Source organism: Grampus griseus, assembly GCF_964374135.1.
Source record: "Grampus griseus genome assembly, chromosome: 6".
NCBI classification, from domain to species: domain Eukaryota; kingdom Metazoa; phylum Chordata; class Mammalia; order Artiodactyla; family Delphinidae; genus Grampus; species Grampus griseus.
In genome coordinates this window covers 79677293-79691553 of record NC_139000.1, presented here as the reverse complement: position 1 = coordinate 79691553, position 14261 = coordinate 79677293, and the positions used below count along the sequence as shown (strand labels likewise).

The window sequence follows — 14261 nt, the reverse complement described above, 5'->3', positions numbered from 1 at the left end:
CTTTGCCATGTGACTTTGAAGTCCCTCCCACTAGAGACAGAATACACTTTCTTGTCCTGCTAATGTTGGGTTGGCCAAGTGATTTGCTTTGGCTCACGGAGTGTGAGTAGAAGTGACCACTCCAAGCATAGTCTCTAAGAGGCAATGGATTTTTTGCTCACCCATCTTGTGCTTTTGCCATTACCATGTGAAAAACATGCCCTTGGTAGGTATCACAGAATAGAGACACATGGAGTAGACTCATCTAGCCAACTTACAGACCTATAGCCTTAAGCAGAGCTGCCCCAGCTAACACATGGACACATGAGAGAGAAATAAATGCTTTATTGTTGTATAGCACTTAGATTTGGTGGTTATTTGCTATGTAGCATCATTATGGCAATAAGACAGATCGGACATTCTAACAGACTTTCAGATACAGTATTGAAGGCAGTTCTCAGGCTTCTGCTGGCCTTTCTAGGATCTGAGGAAGTAGCACTTGAGGGAAGGAACTCATCCCAACAGATTGTGGGTATATCCTGTCCTGAGTATAGATGTTGCTGGGAATGGATGGCCAAGGCCACTTTGTGGGGCACAGACCCAGTGCTGGAGGCACTTTGTGGGTTTGGGGTAAAGAGTGAGAGGAGGAAGCCAACCTCACTTCAGGTCATGGGAAGAAGTCCAGCTGGACACTCAAAAGAAAGTGTGGATGGGAGTACCATCCTGAGAAACAGTTTGTGTTGTGGTGGATTAAAGATGAGCACAAATTCTTTACCACATCTCTCATCAAGAGGTGAAGTCTATTTCCCCTCCTCTTGTATCTGGGCTGGCTCTGTGAATTGTTCTGACTGATAGAATGTGGCATATGAATGATAGAATGTGTCACTGAATAACTTCCAAGACTTGACCTTAACAGATCTTCCACTCCCTCCTATGCATTTGGAATATGCCTTCTTAGAGTCTAGCTGCCATGCTGTTAGGAAGCCCAAGCAGTCATGTGGAGAGGTCCACATGGAGGAAAACTGAGACCTTTGGCTAAGGGTTCCAGCTAAACACCCAGACAGCAACCAGCACTAACTTTTAGCCATGTGAATGAGGCCATCTATAACTTCCAGACATTCTATTACGCCAGCTGACACTATATGAAGCAGAAAACCACCTAGTTTTTCTAAGAAACCCCAATCAAGGTTTTTGACTGCAAAAACAGCTTACTCGGGTTTCCTGGTGGCGCAGTGGTTGAGAGTCCGCCTGCCGATGCAGGGGACACGGGTTCGTGCCCCGGTCCGGGAGGATCCCACATGCTGCCGAGTGGCTGGGCCCGTGAGCCATGGCCACTGAGCCGGCGCGTCCGGAGCCTGTGCTCCGCAACGGGAGAGGTCACAGCAGTGAGAGGCCCGTGTACTGCAAAAAAAAAAAAACAAAAAAAACCCCCAGCTTACTCAAAGTAAACTAAAACCTAGAGAAAAGATTAATTCTAGGGCACTCCCAGTAAAGTTTGGATAAAGTCAAGAATGTGACTGTGACTCTTTACGATCTCATAGATTTCAAGCAGTGTCTTATAGACCTCTCAGCTAGACAAAAGTGCTTCTAAGAATCTTAAGGATTTGTCCCATAGTACCCCGACTCACAGCCTAAAGAAGGTAGGAACTTATCTTAAGATTTGGGGATATAGTTTTTGTCTAATGGAGTGAAACTCAATAAGGTTCATGGGAAATGCACAATATTTTTGTTTATTTTCTTCCCCTCCAAGAGAATTGTACCAGCATAAGTACCACTAGCTTGGACTAAAATAGGCAAAGACAGTTCAAATGAAATGAGGACACTGGGCACTTAGCGAAGCAGACTGAACAAATTACCCTGCTGCAAACAAGGGAAAGGAGGAATGACCCAGAGGATGGAGCCAAGAGCCCGGAGGGTGAAGAGCCACAGAGAATCACATTCCCTGCTCCTGGAGCAGGGGGAATTGGTGACATTTGCGCTATTGGATCTCAGATTTCCTAAAGACCTAAGGACCGCTATGTACCTTTTATTACCCCTTTTTAAGTGGGAGTTTCTATTATGATTTTCCTGTCTCTGTCTTCCCATTGTATGTTGGATCTGTACGGGAAAAGATAACTTACAGGAAAGTTGCAAGTTTAGTACAAATACTTTTTTGGACTCTTTGAGAGTAAATTTCTGACATGATGCCACATTACCCAAAACCTTATGTGCATATTTCCAACATAACCACAATCATCAAAATAAATAAACATTATATGTTACTATCATCTTTTTTTGTGTGTGTGATGGCCCAACAGGACAAATACTTTTATTTTTTTTTAATTAATTTTTATTGGAGTATGGTTGCTCTACAATGTTGTGTTAGTTTCTAATGTACAGCAAAGTGAATCAGCTATATGTATACATATATTCCCTCTTTTTTGGATTCCCTTCCCGTTTAGGTCACCACAGAACACTGAGTGGAGTTCTCTGAGCTATACAGTAGTTTCTCATTAATTATCTATTTTACACATAGTGTCAATAGTGTGTATACGTCAATCCCAATCTCCCAATTCATCCCATCCACCCACTTCCTCCCTTGGTGTCCATTCATTTGTTCTCTACATCTGTGTCTCTATTTTGCAAATAAGATCATTTATACCATTTTTCTAGATTCCACATATATGCGTTAACATATGATATTTGTTTTTCTCTTTTTTTTTTTTCTCGGTACGCGGGCCTCTCACTGTTGTGGCCTCTCCCGTTGTGGAGCACAGGCTCCGGACGCGCAGCCTCAGCGGCCATGGCTCACGGGCCCAGCCGCTCCGCGGCATGTGGGATCTTCCCGGACCGGGGCACGAACCCGTGTCCCCTGCATCGGCAGGCGGACTCTCAACCACTGCGCCACCAGGGAAGCCCTCTCTTTCTTTTTTTTTATATGTAACTCTTTTTTTATTCTTTTATTTTTAAATGGCAGTGAATTGCTTTTTTTTTCTGTTCCTTTTATAATTTTTTTAAATTGGGATATACATATACAATGTTGTGTTAGTTTCTACTGTATAGCGAAGTGGAGTTCCCTGTGCTATACAGCAGGTTCTTATTAGTTATCTGTTTTATACATATTAGTGTATCTATGTCTATCCCAATCTCCCAATTCATCCCAGTCTCCCCTTCCCCCCATTGGTGTCCATACATTTGTTCTCTACATCTGTGTCTCTATTTCTGCCTTGCAAACTGGTTCATCTGTACCATTTTTCTAGATTCCACATTGTTTTTCTCTTTCTGACTTACTTCATTCTGTATGACAGTCTAGGCATAGACTGTTGGGGCCAGCTTCACCCTCACCAGTTCCCTGGTGAACGACTCTTGAATTTGTGTTCTAACTACAATAGTTCTTCCCCTCTTCCCTTCCCACATTATCAAGATGATCATAAGCATTCATTAACAAGTATTTTAACAAATATCTATTCAGTGCCAACTACGTGTCCGGTTCATTTCTAGGAGCTGAGGATATAGTAGTGAACAAGAGAGAAAGTTATTGCACTCATGCAGCTGATCTTCTATTGAGACAGACAGACAACAAACAATAAATTAAATGTATAATTCTGGGTAGTGATACCTACTCTGAAAAAAATCAAGCAGGTTAAGCAGCTTTGGTTGGGGGACTATTCTACATAGTGTAGTCTGAGAAGACCTCTCCCATAAGGTGACATTTGAGAGATCTGAATGAAGTATGGGGCTAAGTATTTCATAAGTGTTTCAGGCTAAGTGAACAGCAAGTAAAAAGGTCCTGAGGCAGGAAGTAACAGGGCAAGTTCAAGGAATAGCAGCAGTTAGGTCAGTGTGGCTAAAGTACATAGAGCGTGGTAGAGGGTGATAGGAGAAGAGGGTGGGGAATAGAGATAGAAAACACATTAGACGGGGCTTCTACGAAGTTGGAGTTCGTTCTCAATAAAATGGCATGAATTGATTTACGCTTACAAAGATCTCCCTAGCTGCTGTTTGGAGAATAGACTGGGGAGGGGGCATGGTGGAGGTAGAAGCAGGGTGACCAAGTAGGAGGCTACCTTATAACCCAGGTCAACATGATGGTGGTTTGGTCCAGGACAGTTAGAGCAGAATTAGCAAGTGGTTAATTCTGATAATTTGAAGGCAGCACTGACAAGACTTGCTGAGGGATTGGAAATGGCATTTAAGAATAAGAAAAGCACATTGAGGACACCTTTTAGGTTCGGGGCTTGGGGGAAATGGATGAACAACCGTGCCATTCTCTGAGGTAAGTAAGAATGGGAGTGGAGTGTAGGGCGTAGGTGCTGAGTTTGAGATGCCAGTAAGAGGGAGTGGAATATGAGTTGGTTGGTCAGGGCTGGAGATGGAAAATTTTGCAGTCATCAGCATACAGGTATTACTGAATATAAATCACACTCTTTTCTGTGTAGACAGAAAAGAGCATGATGGACTATGGCCTGGGGCCTTCAACAACGAGGAAAAAGAGAAGCCCAGAAAAGAGACAGAGGAGTGGCCAGTGAAATGAGGAAGATCAGAAAAGCCTGATGTCCAGGAAGCCAAGTGAAGAAAGTAGATTCTGTGTGATCACAACCACATGTCAACTCCTGAGCCTCAGTTTTCTCATCCATGAAATGGTGAGAGTAACAACTGCCCACTTCATGGTGTTGTTAGGATTGAGGCAATGTATGTAAAGCAGTTAACACTTGTGTCTGACTGGTATATAGGAAACTCTCAGCCTATGGTAGCATTGTTATTATTTCCTCCACTTCAGAGTAGGCTGCCACAGCCCTCAGCTTCCCCATCCACATAAGTGACAGCACCTCCATGAGTCCTTCTCAGAAATGAAGTGTCCCTGCTCACTCAGGCAACCAGGTGGGCCTGACGAGTGGCCTCTGGGTCAAATTTGAACCAAGTGACTTCAGTGCCTAAACCTCTCACCCACACAGCTTCCAGCCCTTACTTGCAAATCAACAAGTGGTAAATAAAGGTTTTAGAGCCAGAATTCTGCCTCTGCCTCTCACCAGCTATGGGATCCTAAGCAAGCTTCTTAACCTTCCTGAGCCTTGAATTCTATCTATAAAATGGGAACAATTCCTACTTCATGACATTGTGTCCAGGCCCGCGCGGACTGTAAATAAAGCCGGCTGATCTCCTCCTGCATGGCGGCGTGGGAGTCACTGGGGCTCTTTGACACCCTCCCACGCATCCCCACAACCTAGCTGGGCGGGTCTCTGGGATCCCCTAACCTGCGCTGTAGGACAGTGAGCTCAGAGAGGTGGAGACTCGTCCACTTTCTTTTCCGCAGGGCGCCGGATGAGCCGCGCCTAGTTGCTGGGCCCCCACCTCGGTAGAGGGGCCTAGCTCGGCCAAGGGTGGGGGTTCCGAACGTCCCAGAGACTCCCTCTTCCGCTGTCCTACCTCGGGCTGTGCGTCGAGGCCGTTTGCTGGGCAACCCTTCTCCGCCCCTCTTCCTGACCCTCCCCCCAGGTCTACCGAGGTCCACCGTCAGGAAAGCCGCCGCGGTCCCCGACCCCTCAAGACCACGACCAGTCTGCTCTGTTCTCCTCCCTCCTCTCTGACGCCGCGCTGCAGGCCCAGGCGCATAACCCAGCCCTTCAGCACCGCAGGAAGTGGCGGCTCCTCTCGGGGGCAGCTCGGAGGAAGAGGAGGAGGAGGAGGAAGCGTGGCTTAGTAGGGACCGAAGCCCCATGGGGCAGGCTGCGGAGGAGGGCGGCGTGAGGACCTGAGAGCTCAGCTCCAAGGCTGCGGGCTGCCAACTGCCGCCCCGAACGGCTCCGCCCCTGCGGCCCACCCTCCACAGGCCCCGCCCCGCACTCGGCCACGCCCCATACCGGCCCCGCCCCCAGCTCCTGTCTCGAAAACGCGGCTCCTACGGGCGGCCCTGCCCCCGCTCCGCCGGCGGCCTCGGCCTCGGCCCCGCCCCCGTCCGCGCCAGCCCCTAGTCTGCACTTTGCTTGCTGGGCTGCTGAGTCGGCCAGAGTCTGAGTTCCGCCGCCTGCCCGCCGGCGCCGCTCCCTCGCCCCCTCCCCCGATCCCTCCCCCAGTCGCAGTCTTGTGGCAGTGTCTGGCCGGAGGCCCGCGGGCGGGCCGCCCTCCCCGCGGTAGCCCACCCCCCCTCTTAAAGCGGCGGCGGGAAGATGAGGTTTCGGGAGCCGCTCTTGGGCGGCAGCGCCGCGATGCCGGGCGCGTCCCTGCAACGGGCCTGCCGCCTGCTCGTGGCTGTCTGCGCGCTGCATCTTGGCGTCACCCTCGTCTACTACCTGGTCGGCCGCGACCTGAGCCGCTTGCCTCAGCTGGTCGGAGTCCCCACACCGCTGCAGGGCAGCTCTAACGGCGCCGCCGCCATCGGGCAGCCCTCTGGGGAGCTCCAGCCCCGAGGGGCCGCACCGCCACCGCCTTCGCGCACCTCTTCCAAGCCGCGCTTGGGTGGCGCCTCCAACCCCGACGCGGACTCTCGCCCCGGCCCCGGCCCCGGCCTCGGGAGCAACTTGACTTCGGCCCCAGTGCCCCCCGCCACAGCACTGTCGCTGCCCGCATGCCCTGAGGAGTCCCCGCTGCTCGGTAAGGTACCATGCGCGTTCGCCCATGCCCTCTTCCTCGACAGCCAGTCAGTCTCCCTATTCCGGATCAGAGCCCCTAATCCCAAACAGGTTCCGGGCTGGATGGGGGTGAGAGGTTGGGAGGTGAGTCCCTTCGGATTCATGCTGGAGACTGGGTCGGGGACGGTTTAAGTAAGCCGTAGCCACCGCCACCCACCCACCCCCGATCCCAGAACCAGAGAAGGCCTTGGAGACTTCCCTGCTCTGGCCCAAGCCTCAAGAAGTTTTGGGAGTTTGAGTCTGCTTAGAACTCGGAGCAGCCTTCGCTCTGCTAACTCTGGTAGGGACTACGAGGCAGCTCAGAGTAACCCGCTCTCTCTAGTTTGGAACGCTGATGATGAGGCCTCCAGGAGGGAAGGGAGCAGACCTCCCAGGTCACATCTCCTGTCTTCACATAGAACCACTGTCTCCTGAGTGTGGGTTAACCCTTTTCCTAAGCTTTTGGGCAAGTGACTTGTCCCTAAACCTCTGGTTTTTTATCTATTAAATGGGAATAATAAGTGGTACCTGTTTGAGGGGGGTGTTTTGGAAGATTAGACCAAACAGTGTAAACAAGCATTTACAAGGATGAGGGTAACCCCTCAGTAAATTGTCACTATTGTGTTCAGTTCCTCCTCTGCTTAGATCCCTGCCCTGGGGCCCTCCTACCCTGCTTCCTGCCCTTGTAGCTTCCCAAGAGTAGGGCCCTCCCAGGGGCCGAGGGTATTTGTACCAGTATAATGTGTGTACCCTGGGGGCTGGAGGGCTAAAATATAATCAGTTAGCACCAAGTTGTCCCTTCCTGATAGCAGCAGCCTGGAGTCTCAGGTATCTTGCCCAGATGTTTTGAACCGGAACTCCAGCCTCTGTTTCAGCACAAGCAGAGAGCTTGGGTCGGTGGGTTTGCATTCCTTATGTCACGAGGAGGCTGAGCCCATGCCCACCGGGACCTCCCCTTGACCTGTAATCCACAAGCAGTCAGGCCCAAGGCAGCCACAGGTTGCTCCCAAGGTTACCAGACAGGTGGCTGCTCAGTTTCAATGCCAGGGTGTAGAGAATGTTGTTCTGAGTGAGGGGCCCTGGCAGGAGAGCAGGCATCCTGCCAGTGGGAACTCTGTCACTTTTTCACAGAGCCCAGACAGAGCAGGCCTCCTACCCACTCTTGCTCAATTTCTCCAATAATTACTTCAATATTTTCATATCAAGTTTGGGAGGATGCTCCTGGAACTGGTCAGACATGAATTGTGGTAATAAAGGAGACTTTTTTTTTTTTTAAAGCAGAAACTTGAATTCTTTTGGACTTGATGGTTAGTCTGGGAAGCAGACTGGTCCTGTAAAATGAAATGGAATCTTTGCCATACTGCTAAGTGTCTGACCTCAGGCATGTTAGAACTCAGACTCTGAGTTCCTCAGAGTCTCTTTCTCTTGTGTAAAATGGGGTTGTCCATGCTTAACTCACAGAGTTATTTTCAGGACTAAATGAGATTGTGTATGTTAAGTACATGGCAAATAGGACCTGGGACTTGAAGTTTCATTTTTCTCAGACTCTGGAGATGGCTGTGAACAGCAGAGAAGGAGGAAGAGGGTTGGTGAGTTCTCAGACCCCAGAGAGGCCAGATTTTGATCTTTTGTTTTTAATTGTTGCCTGGATATTATGTAGAAGGAAAGAGAAATTAATTAGCAAGTTAAAGGAAAGTACCCCAAAGTTCATTAGATTGGTGTTTGAGGTGTAGGATCTTCTCAATGAATCATGAGAGGCAGTGGTGACCCACCTTGGTGTTGCCCAGTGACTGGGTGACGAGTTACTGCTGTTTCTGCGTTGACTCTGAACTGGCGGCACGAACAGACTTCCTGAGAGATACAGTTTTGGAGGGTAAGGGGAGAGGCCCTAGGCTTTCTGTAGCTTGTCCGCCTTTGTGTGACATGCATGGGACCGTGATGTTTCAGCTGCTGCGGAGGTAGCCCCGGAAGGTGAGGGTGGAGTGTTTTTCTTCACTTTTATTGAGCCCTTGGGTTTGAGGTTTGGGTGCTCTCTAAGTGGAGGCTCCTGGGTAGAAGAGAGCCTTGAGAAAGCTGAAAGTCTCCCGGGGAGTGTGTGGGCTGGGGGAGTCAAGCCCATCTGTTCAGCTGGGCAGGTGTCAGCCAAAGCCATTACGTGTTGGTTTCGAGGTTGGTGGGAGAAAGCATCCGTGGGGTTTAAAGCTGTGGCTTTTTCACTACTTGCAGTTCCTTTCCACAACTGGGCTGTACTTTCTGGTGTCCAAGGGTCTATGCCAGATGCTGTGATCCCTCCGGGCTGGTAGGTGGTGGGTAACGGGCATGCCCTTCCCTGCAGGAGCCAGGCACCAGACTGGGCTGCCGACGGGTCACTGTTGGATCTGTCCTGGGTTGTTAGAGCCTCAGGATAGACTTCAGATAGACTTGGGTTTGAATCCTGCCTGTGTCTATACTGTGCATTAGGGCAGGTTGCAGTGTTTGAAGCCATAGTAGGCTCTGCCCCGGGACACCTGCTGGGCTGCTGTGAGGCTTTCAGGAGTGAGGGCTGCAGGGGAAAGATGGGTCTTTCCTGAGGATTCCTGCAAGTTCCCCAGGGAGTTCTCCCGGGGAGTCCAGGCCTGTAGGCGCTGTTGTCTTGGCCCTTGGGCTGTGCGGCATCTCACTGACCATGGCAGTGAGGCTCCCTTTCTGGCAGCCTGGGTGTTTGCCTGAGATGTAGTCAGCCTGGGAGGAGCAGCAGCCTTGCGTTGAGTTACTTTTCCCGGAATGAATGTTTATCTGTGCTTAGATTTGGCGGCAGCTCCATGTGACTTGACTAGCACTGGCGCTGCCCGCCCAGAGAGGGGCTGGCTGGGGGCGGGGCGGGGTCAGTAGCTCAGGTAGGACTGGTTAGGGGAGGCTGGGCTGACCTGGACAGTTGGTACAGTCTATGGGTGGGAGGCGGGTGGTGGTGAGTATAAGACTGCCTAAACCTGAGGCCGCTCTTGCCCAGCTATGCTTTGAAGAGAGCCTCTTCCTTTGTTCAGAAAAGGACTCTGATCTAGAGGTGGACACCAGAGAGTCACGGGCACTAGAGAGTCATGGGCACCTGGGCCAGCAAACAGCCACAGGTAGCTAGGGTCCTGGGAGAGCACTTATCCGTGAGCCGTTTTCCCCAGGTTTCATGGGGGGTGTCAGCCGAGCCTCTGCCATGGTTTGTACCCTTGGCAAGACAGAGCACTTGCTGGGTGTCTGCCGGGCTCTCGGCTGTCAGGTGTTTCTCCACCAGCACGCTGTTCCCGCTTCTCCCCCTTCCCCCATATGCACACATGTGGACACAAGCACGCTGCCTGGGACATAGTGTACTTTGAGGACATCTGTCTTGGCCTCAGCTCCGGAAGGGGCTCTCTCTCTTCTTTGGGATGAGTCCTAGAGCCTCATCACCTTCTGGCTTGCGGTGGAGCCTCATCCTGGGGGTTGGGGAGGCACCAGGAGCCTCCCCTGTGTCCAGATCTTTAAGTTTTGGGACGTTAGGTAACTAGTTTTTTAAACCAGTTTTGTCCTGTTGCTTTTCCTGGGGAAGATAATTTCTTGACCTACACACTGACATGCCTTCTTGTCTAACAGTCTGAGGTGGAGAAATACCCTCCATGACTATTTGGCTCACTTTTTTCCACTCAGCCTGATGGTCGCAGAAGTGTCTCCTGCCTGTTGTAATTTGTCCCAGACTCTGAGCAAGCACGGGGGCCTCCACCTGATGAACCAGGTGCAAGTTCCTTGGGTTACAGGTTGCAAGAGCCACATGTGAGATTGGACTCAAACCGCAGCATCTTGGAACCACAGCATCCCAGGATGGGTCTCTGCAGTTCCCTGGCCCCCATCCCACATTGTGCTAGAGGGGAAGGGTCTTGCCTCAGGCCATACAGCCAGGCAGTAGCCAGCTGGGGCTGGAAAAACCAGGTCTCCTTTTTCCCAGTCTAATGCTTTTCCTTAAAGTTATTGCCCAGTAGACACTTAGTGCAGAGGCTCAGGGTGGCCTAATGTGGCACTGAGTTTGGGAAGATCCCTGCTAGGTGTGTCTGTGGGTCCATCTGAGAGGTCTGATAAGGTGACAGCTTTCCTGGATTCAACAATATGCCTGTCCTAGTCTGGGCGCTAGAGCTACAGAGAGGGAGATGACAAAATGCCTTCTCTTTTGGAACTCACAGTTTAGGCAGAGGAGGCATAATTAAACCATGCCGATGTCATTTAGGGAAGCCAGAGTGTGTGTGTGTGTGTGTGTGTGTGTGTGTGTGTGTGTGTATGTTTAGTCTCTGCCTCCCTAGCCATCCCCTTCCCTTCCTTTCTTCCTTCTTTCTTTCCCTTATTCAGAAACCCAGAGTTGGTGTTAAAGTTCTCCAGTTCCGGTTTTATCTGATTGTGTGAAAATGTTCCTCTAATTTCTGAAGCCGTGCATTAGCTCTGGGGGTAATCTTTAACTTGCTGCTTTATAATGACTATAATGATACATCAGCAGCCATATGGTTGGGTATTACGGTCTTTGGATAGCAGCAGAGTAGGGGTTTCCAGGCTGGGGCTAGACTAATTTATGGTTTGGGAAAGACGGGACAGTTAATGCCCAGGTAGTCCCAGCCCTTCCGTGGATTCCACCCTGGGGACCTTCCAGACTTTGGGGGCAGGGCCAGGAGGCTCATACCCTTCGGGCTCAGCTGGGCTCTGGATGTGTGTGAAAGGGGCCCAGGCATCCTGGGGCCAAGCCAAACCTGGTGATTTCTTCACTGACCGTTTACCCAGTGCCTCCTATGCCTTATTCCCTCCTCAGTGTTCCTTGCCTGTACTTGATAAGAAGCAGACTGAAATTCTGCTTGAATCCGTGTCCACCTGGAAATTCCAGTTATTCTTATCTGGTTAAGCAGCAGTCCAGTTGTTTTAGGACAGATAGTCTAACTCCCTTGAGGGCTTCCGCTGTGGCCATTTTACCTTTGCCTCTGGTACTGCCCATGTGGCCCAGGTGATGAGGTCACTGTAAGACAGACCCTGACTCCTGGGGAGTTAGCAAGGCATGAGATTGGATTCGGTGATCTCCACAGGGTCCCTCCTGTCCCTTAACTTGGCGAGGGATCCTGAGAGCCAGACTGTGGCTGTGATTGCAAAAGTCTCAGTTGTGAGGCCCTCTGTGTTTACCTGGGCCTACGCAGGTCGCCGGCTTGGGGGAGAGATCTTGGATACTTTTCTAAAGGTCAGAGACCTCCAGGTTGGAAGGTTGTGGTGGCTTGGCGGGTAGGGGACAGGGTCTGGCGGGGAGCTGGTTCTGGGAGAACGTGGCCTAAGGGGATTCGTCCTTAGGAGGCAGAAGGGCTGAGTCACACTCTCAGTGTTTCAGGTTCTACTTTTCAGCCTGGCTCAGCCCGCCCCTTCCTTGCACAAATGAAGGCCAGGGGCTGTATTATTGGCTGTTGCTGAATTCTTGGGCAGTGATTTTAATGTCTGGTCTGGGTGTGTAATGTAGCTGCTTCTCTTTCCCCCTGCCGCCTCTCCAAGCCCCTCACAAAGCCCTGAGAGAGAGGAGGAGGATTTGTCTCCCTGGGATGCCAGGGAGGCCAGGGTTATGGGTCTTTGCTTTTGCCTCTTTTTTTAAGGAGTGGGTAATCTCTTCCTCCTTTTTGTAAAAAGTAATGCAGGCTCATTGAAAACCGTTTGAGAAGTTAAAAGAGGTTGAAAAGCACATCTATATTCCTATCACCTAGAGGACGCATGTTGGCAAATTTCCTGCTAGCCTTTTTTCTTGTACATGTTTCAGAATTTAGTTGATATCTTTATAAATGGATAGATAGATTGGTATAGTTAGATATCGATATAGATAGCCTGGTGTCCAGGATTTTTCCCTTAAGATTCTGTCACAGGCTTGGTCCTACACCTTTAAAAACAACAAAGGGTATAACTTTTATTATTCAGCTGTTGCCGAACACATACAGATAGTTTTTGTTTTCTTGTTAGTGGTCCAGTGAGGCTCACGCCTAAAGCTTTAGGTACTTTTTGGATTGTTTCCGTAGTAGAGTTTTTTAAAAAGGAAGAAAAGGGATGAATGCTTTTTGAGAAGGGCTTGGTTTTTAAACCAGTCTTACTAAAGGATAGACTCATTGAAAATTTCAGGTTTGCTTAGTGGTGGCAGATGAACATCATTTATTGCTGAATAAAAGATGTGTCTAGAATTCTGATTAAAAACTAGGTGCAGGGGCTTCCCTGGTGGTGCAGTGGTTTCCCTGGTGGCGCAGTGGTTGGGAGTTCGCCTGCCGACGTGGGGGGCGCAGGTTTGTGCCCCGGTCTGGGGGGATCCCACGTGCCGCGGGGCGGCTGGGCCCCTGAGCCATGGCCGCTGAGCCTGTGCGTCTGGAGCCTGTGCTCTGCAACGGGAGAGGCCGCGACGGTGAGAGGCCTGCATACTGCAAAAAAAAAAAAAAAAAAAAAACTAGGTGCAGGAAGCGCTTGGGGCAGGGGCAGAGGGCCAGGCTGCAGGACGGACTGTGCAGCGAGGGTGATGCCCTAGGAGTCAGCTTCCTCAGCTTCCCCATGGCCCTGGGGCCATGGCGCTGGGTGAGCACCAGTGCTAACCCAGTGCTGGTGATGTGACTGAGATGTGACCGTGTCCACAGGAGGTGTGGGAACAAGCTAGCAAACCAGGTTCTGAAACATACAGCACAGTTCTCCTACCTCCAGAGGGTCCGGAGATCTGGAGAAGGGCCAGGAGGTGAGAACCTGTAGGTTTCTGGGAATTCCTTTCAGGAGAAGCCTCAGAGACCAGCAGAGCTGGCACTCAGGCTCTTCACAAGGCACCTGTTTTGAAGTTATGCCACTTTGTCCTCACTGGAGCTAAATTCCCCTCTTCTGAGGGGCACTTTGGATTTGGGACTCTGCCGAGGGTCACTGGCCCAGAGGCTGTGGGTCAAGGGGGAGGCTGGACTGTGGGAAGGGGCAGGGTATGTCAGACCAGCGTGACCAGTAGGGTGTGAGGTCAGGCTCCTTCCTGCCTCACCACGTGGGTCTCCAGGTCCTGGGGAGGGGCCCTGGCAGGGGTTTCAGTAACTACCTGGCCTCATAACAGGTTGCATTCTGAAAATGCCTTTAAACATTTCTTTAAAAGTTTCTTCCTGTTTTGCATAATGTCCTTTTGCCTTTGACGTTCCTGAAACTGAACTGCAGGGCTGTCGTTGTGTTTCAGGACACCACCAGCTTGAAAAAACAGGAAAGGACTCCCAGTTAGGGTGGACCTAGGGAAACTGGTATTTGCAATATAGGAACTCAGACACTTGGCATGGAGGTGTTAGGTAGCTCCTGTCATTCAGATGATTGCTTCAGGCAGCCTGGGCAGGGTGCCCCCCTGGCTGAGAATGGGTAGACTTGAATCTTCCCTCCAAAGTCAGAAGGGCACTCGCCCCTGAGGAAGAGGATGAATGGGGACTCATTTGCTCATTCAGCAAACTTTTCTTGGTAACTACGCTATATGAAGCATAGGAGACAGACATGACCAAGGGCTGGCGCCCACTCTCGGGGAGCCCCTCAGCGGTGGGCAGATCCTGGCAAAGAGAGGACGAAGCGTGGGTGTTCCCAGGGCACTAAGGAGGTACAGGGAGCTGGATGGGTGGCCTGGGCCAGGGCCAGAGTCAAAATGAAGGGCCTTTCTTCCAAGCACTGATTTTTAGCATCCCTGTCTCTCAGCAT

At 50.8% G+C, this 14261-nt stretch overlaps 1 protein-coding gene across 3 annotated transcripts in view; it reads left to right on the top strand.

Moving 5' to 3' along the window:
* Positions 1-6125: 6125 nt before the first annotated feature.
* Positions 6126-14261, top strand: part of B4GALT1 (beta-1,4-galactosyltransferase 1) — a gene marked incomplete at its 5' end in the record, with an annotated part of 49413 nt that continues 41277 nt past the window's right edge. For all 3 annotated transcript variants that reach the window (XM_082656555.1, XM_082656556.1, XM_082656557.1), the window contains one exon: positions 6126-6549. In XM_082656555.1, coding sequence (XP_082512681.1) covers positions 6126-6549 — 424 coding nt within the window. The remainder of the gene's footprint in view (positions 6550-14261) is intronic.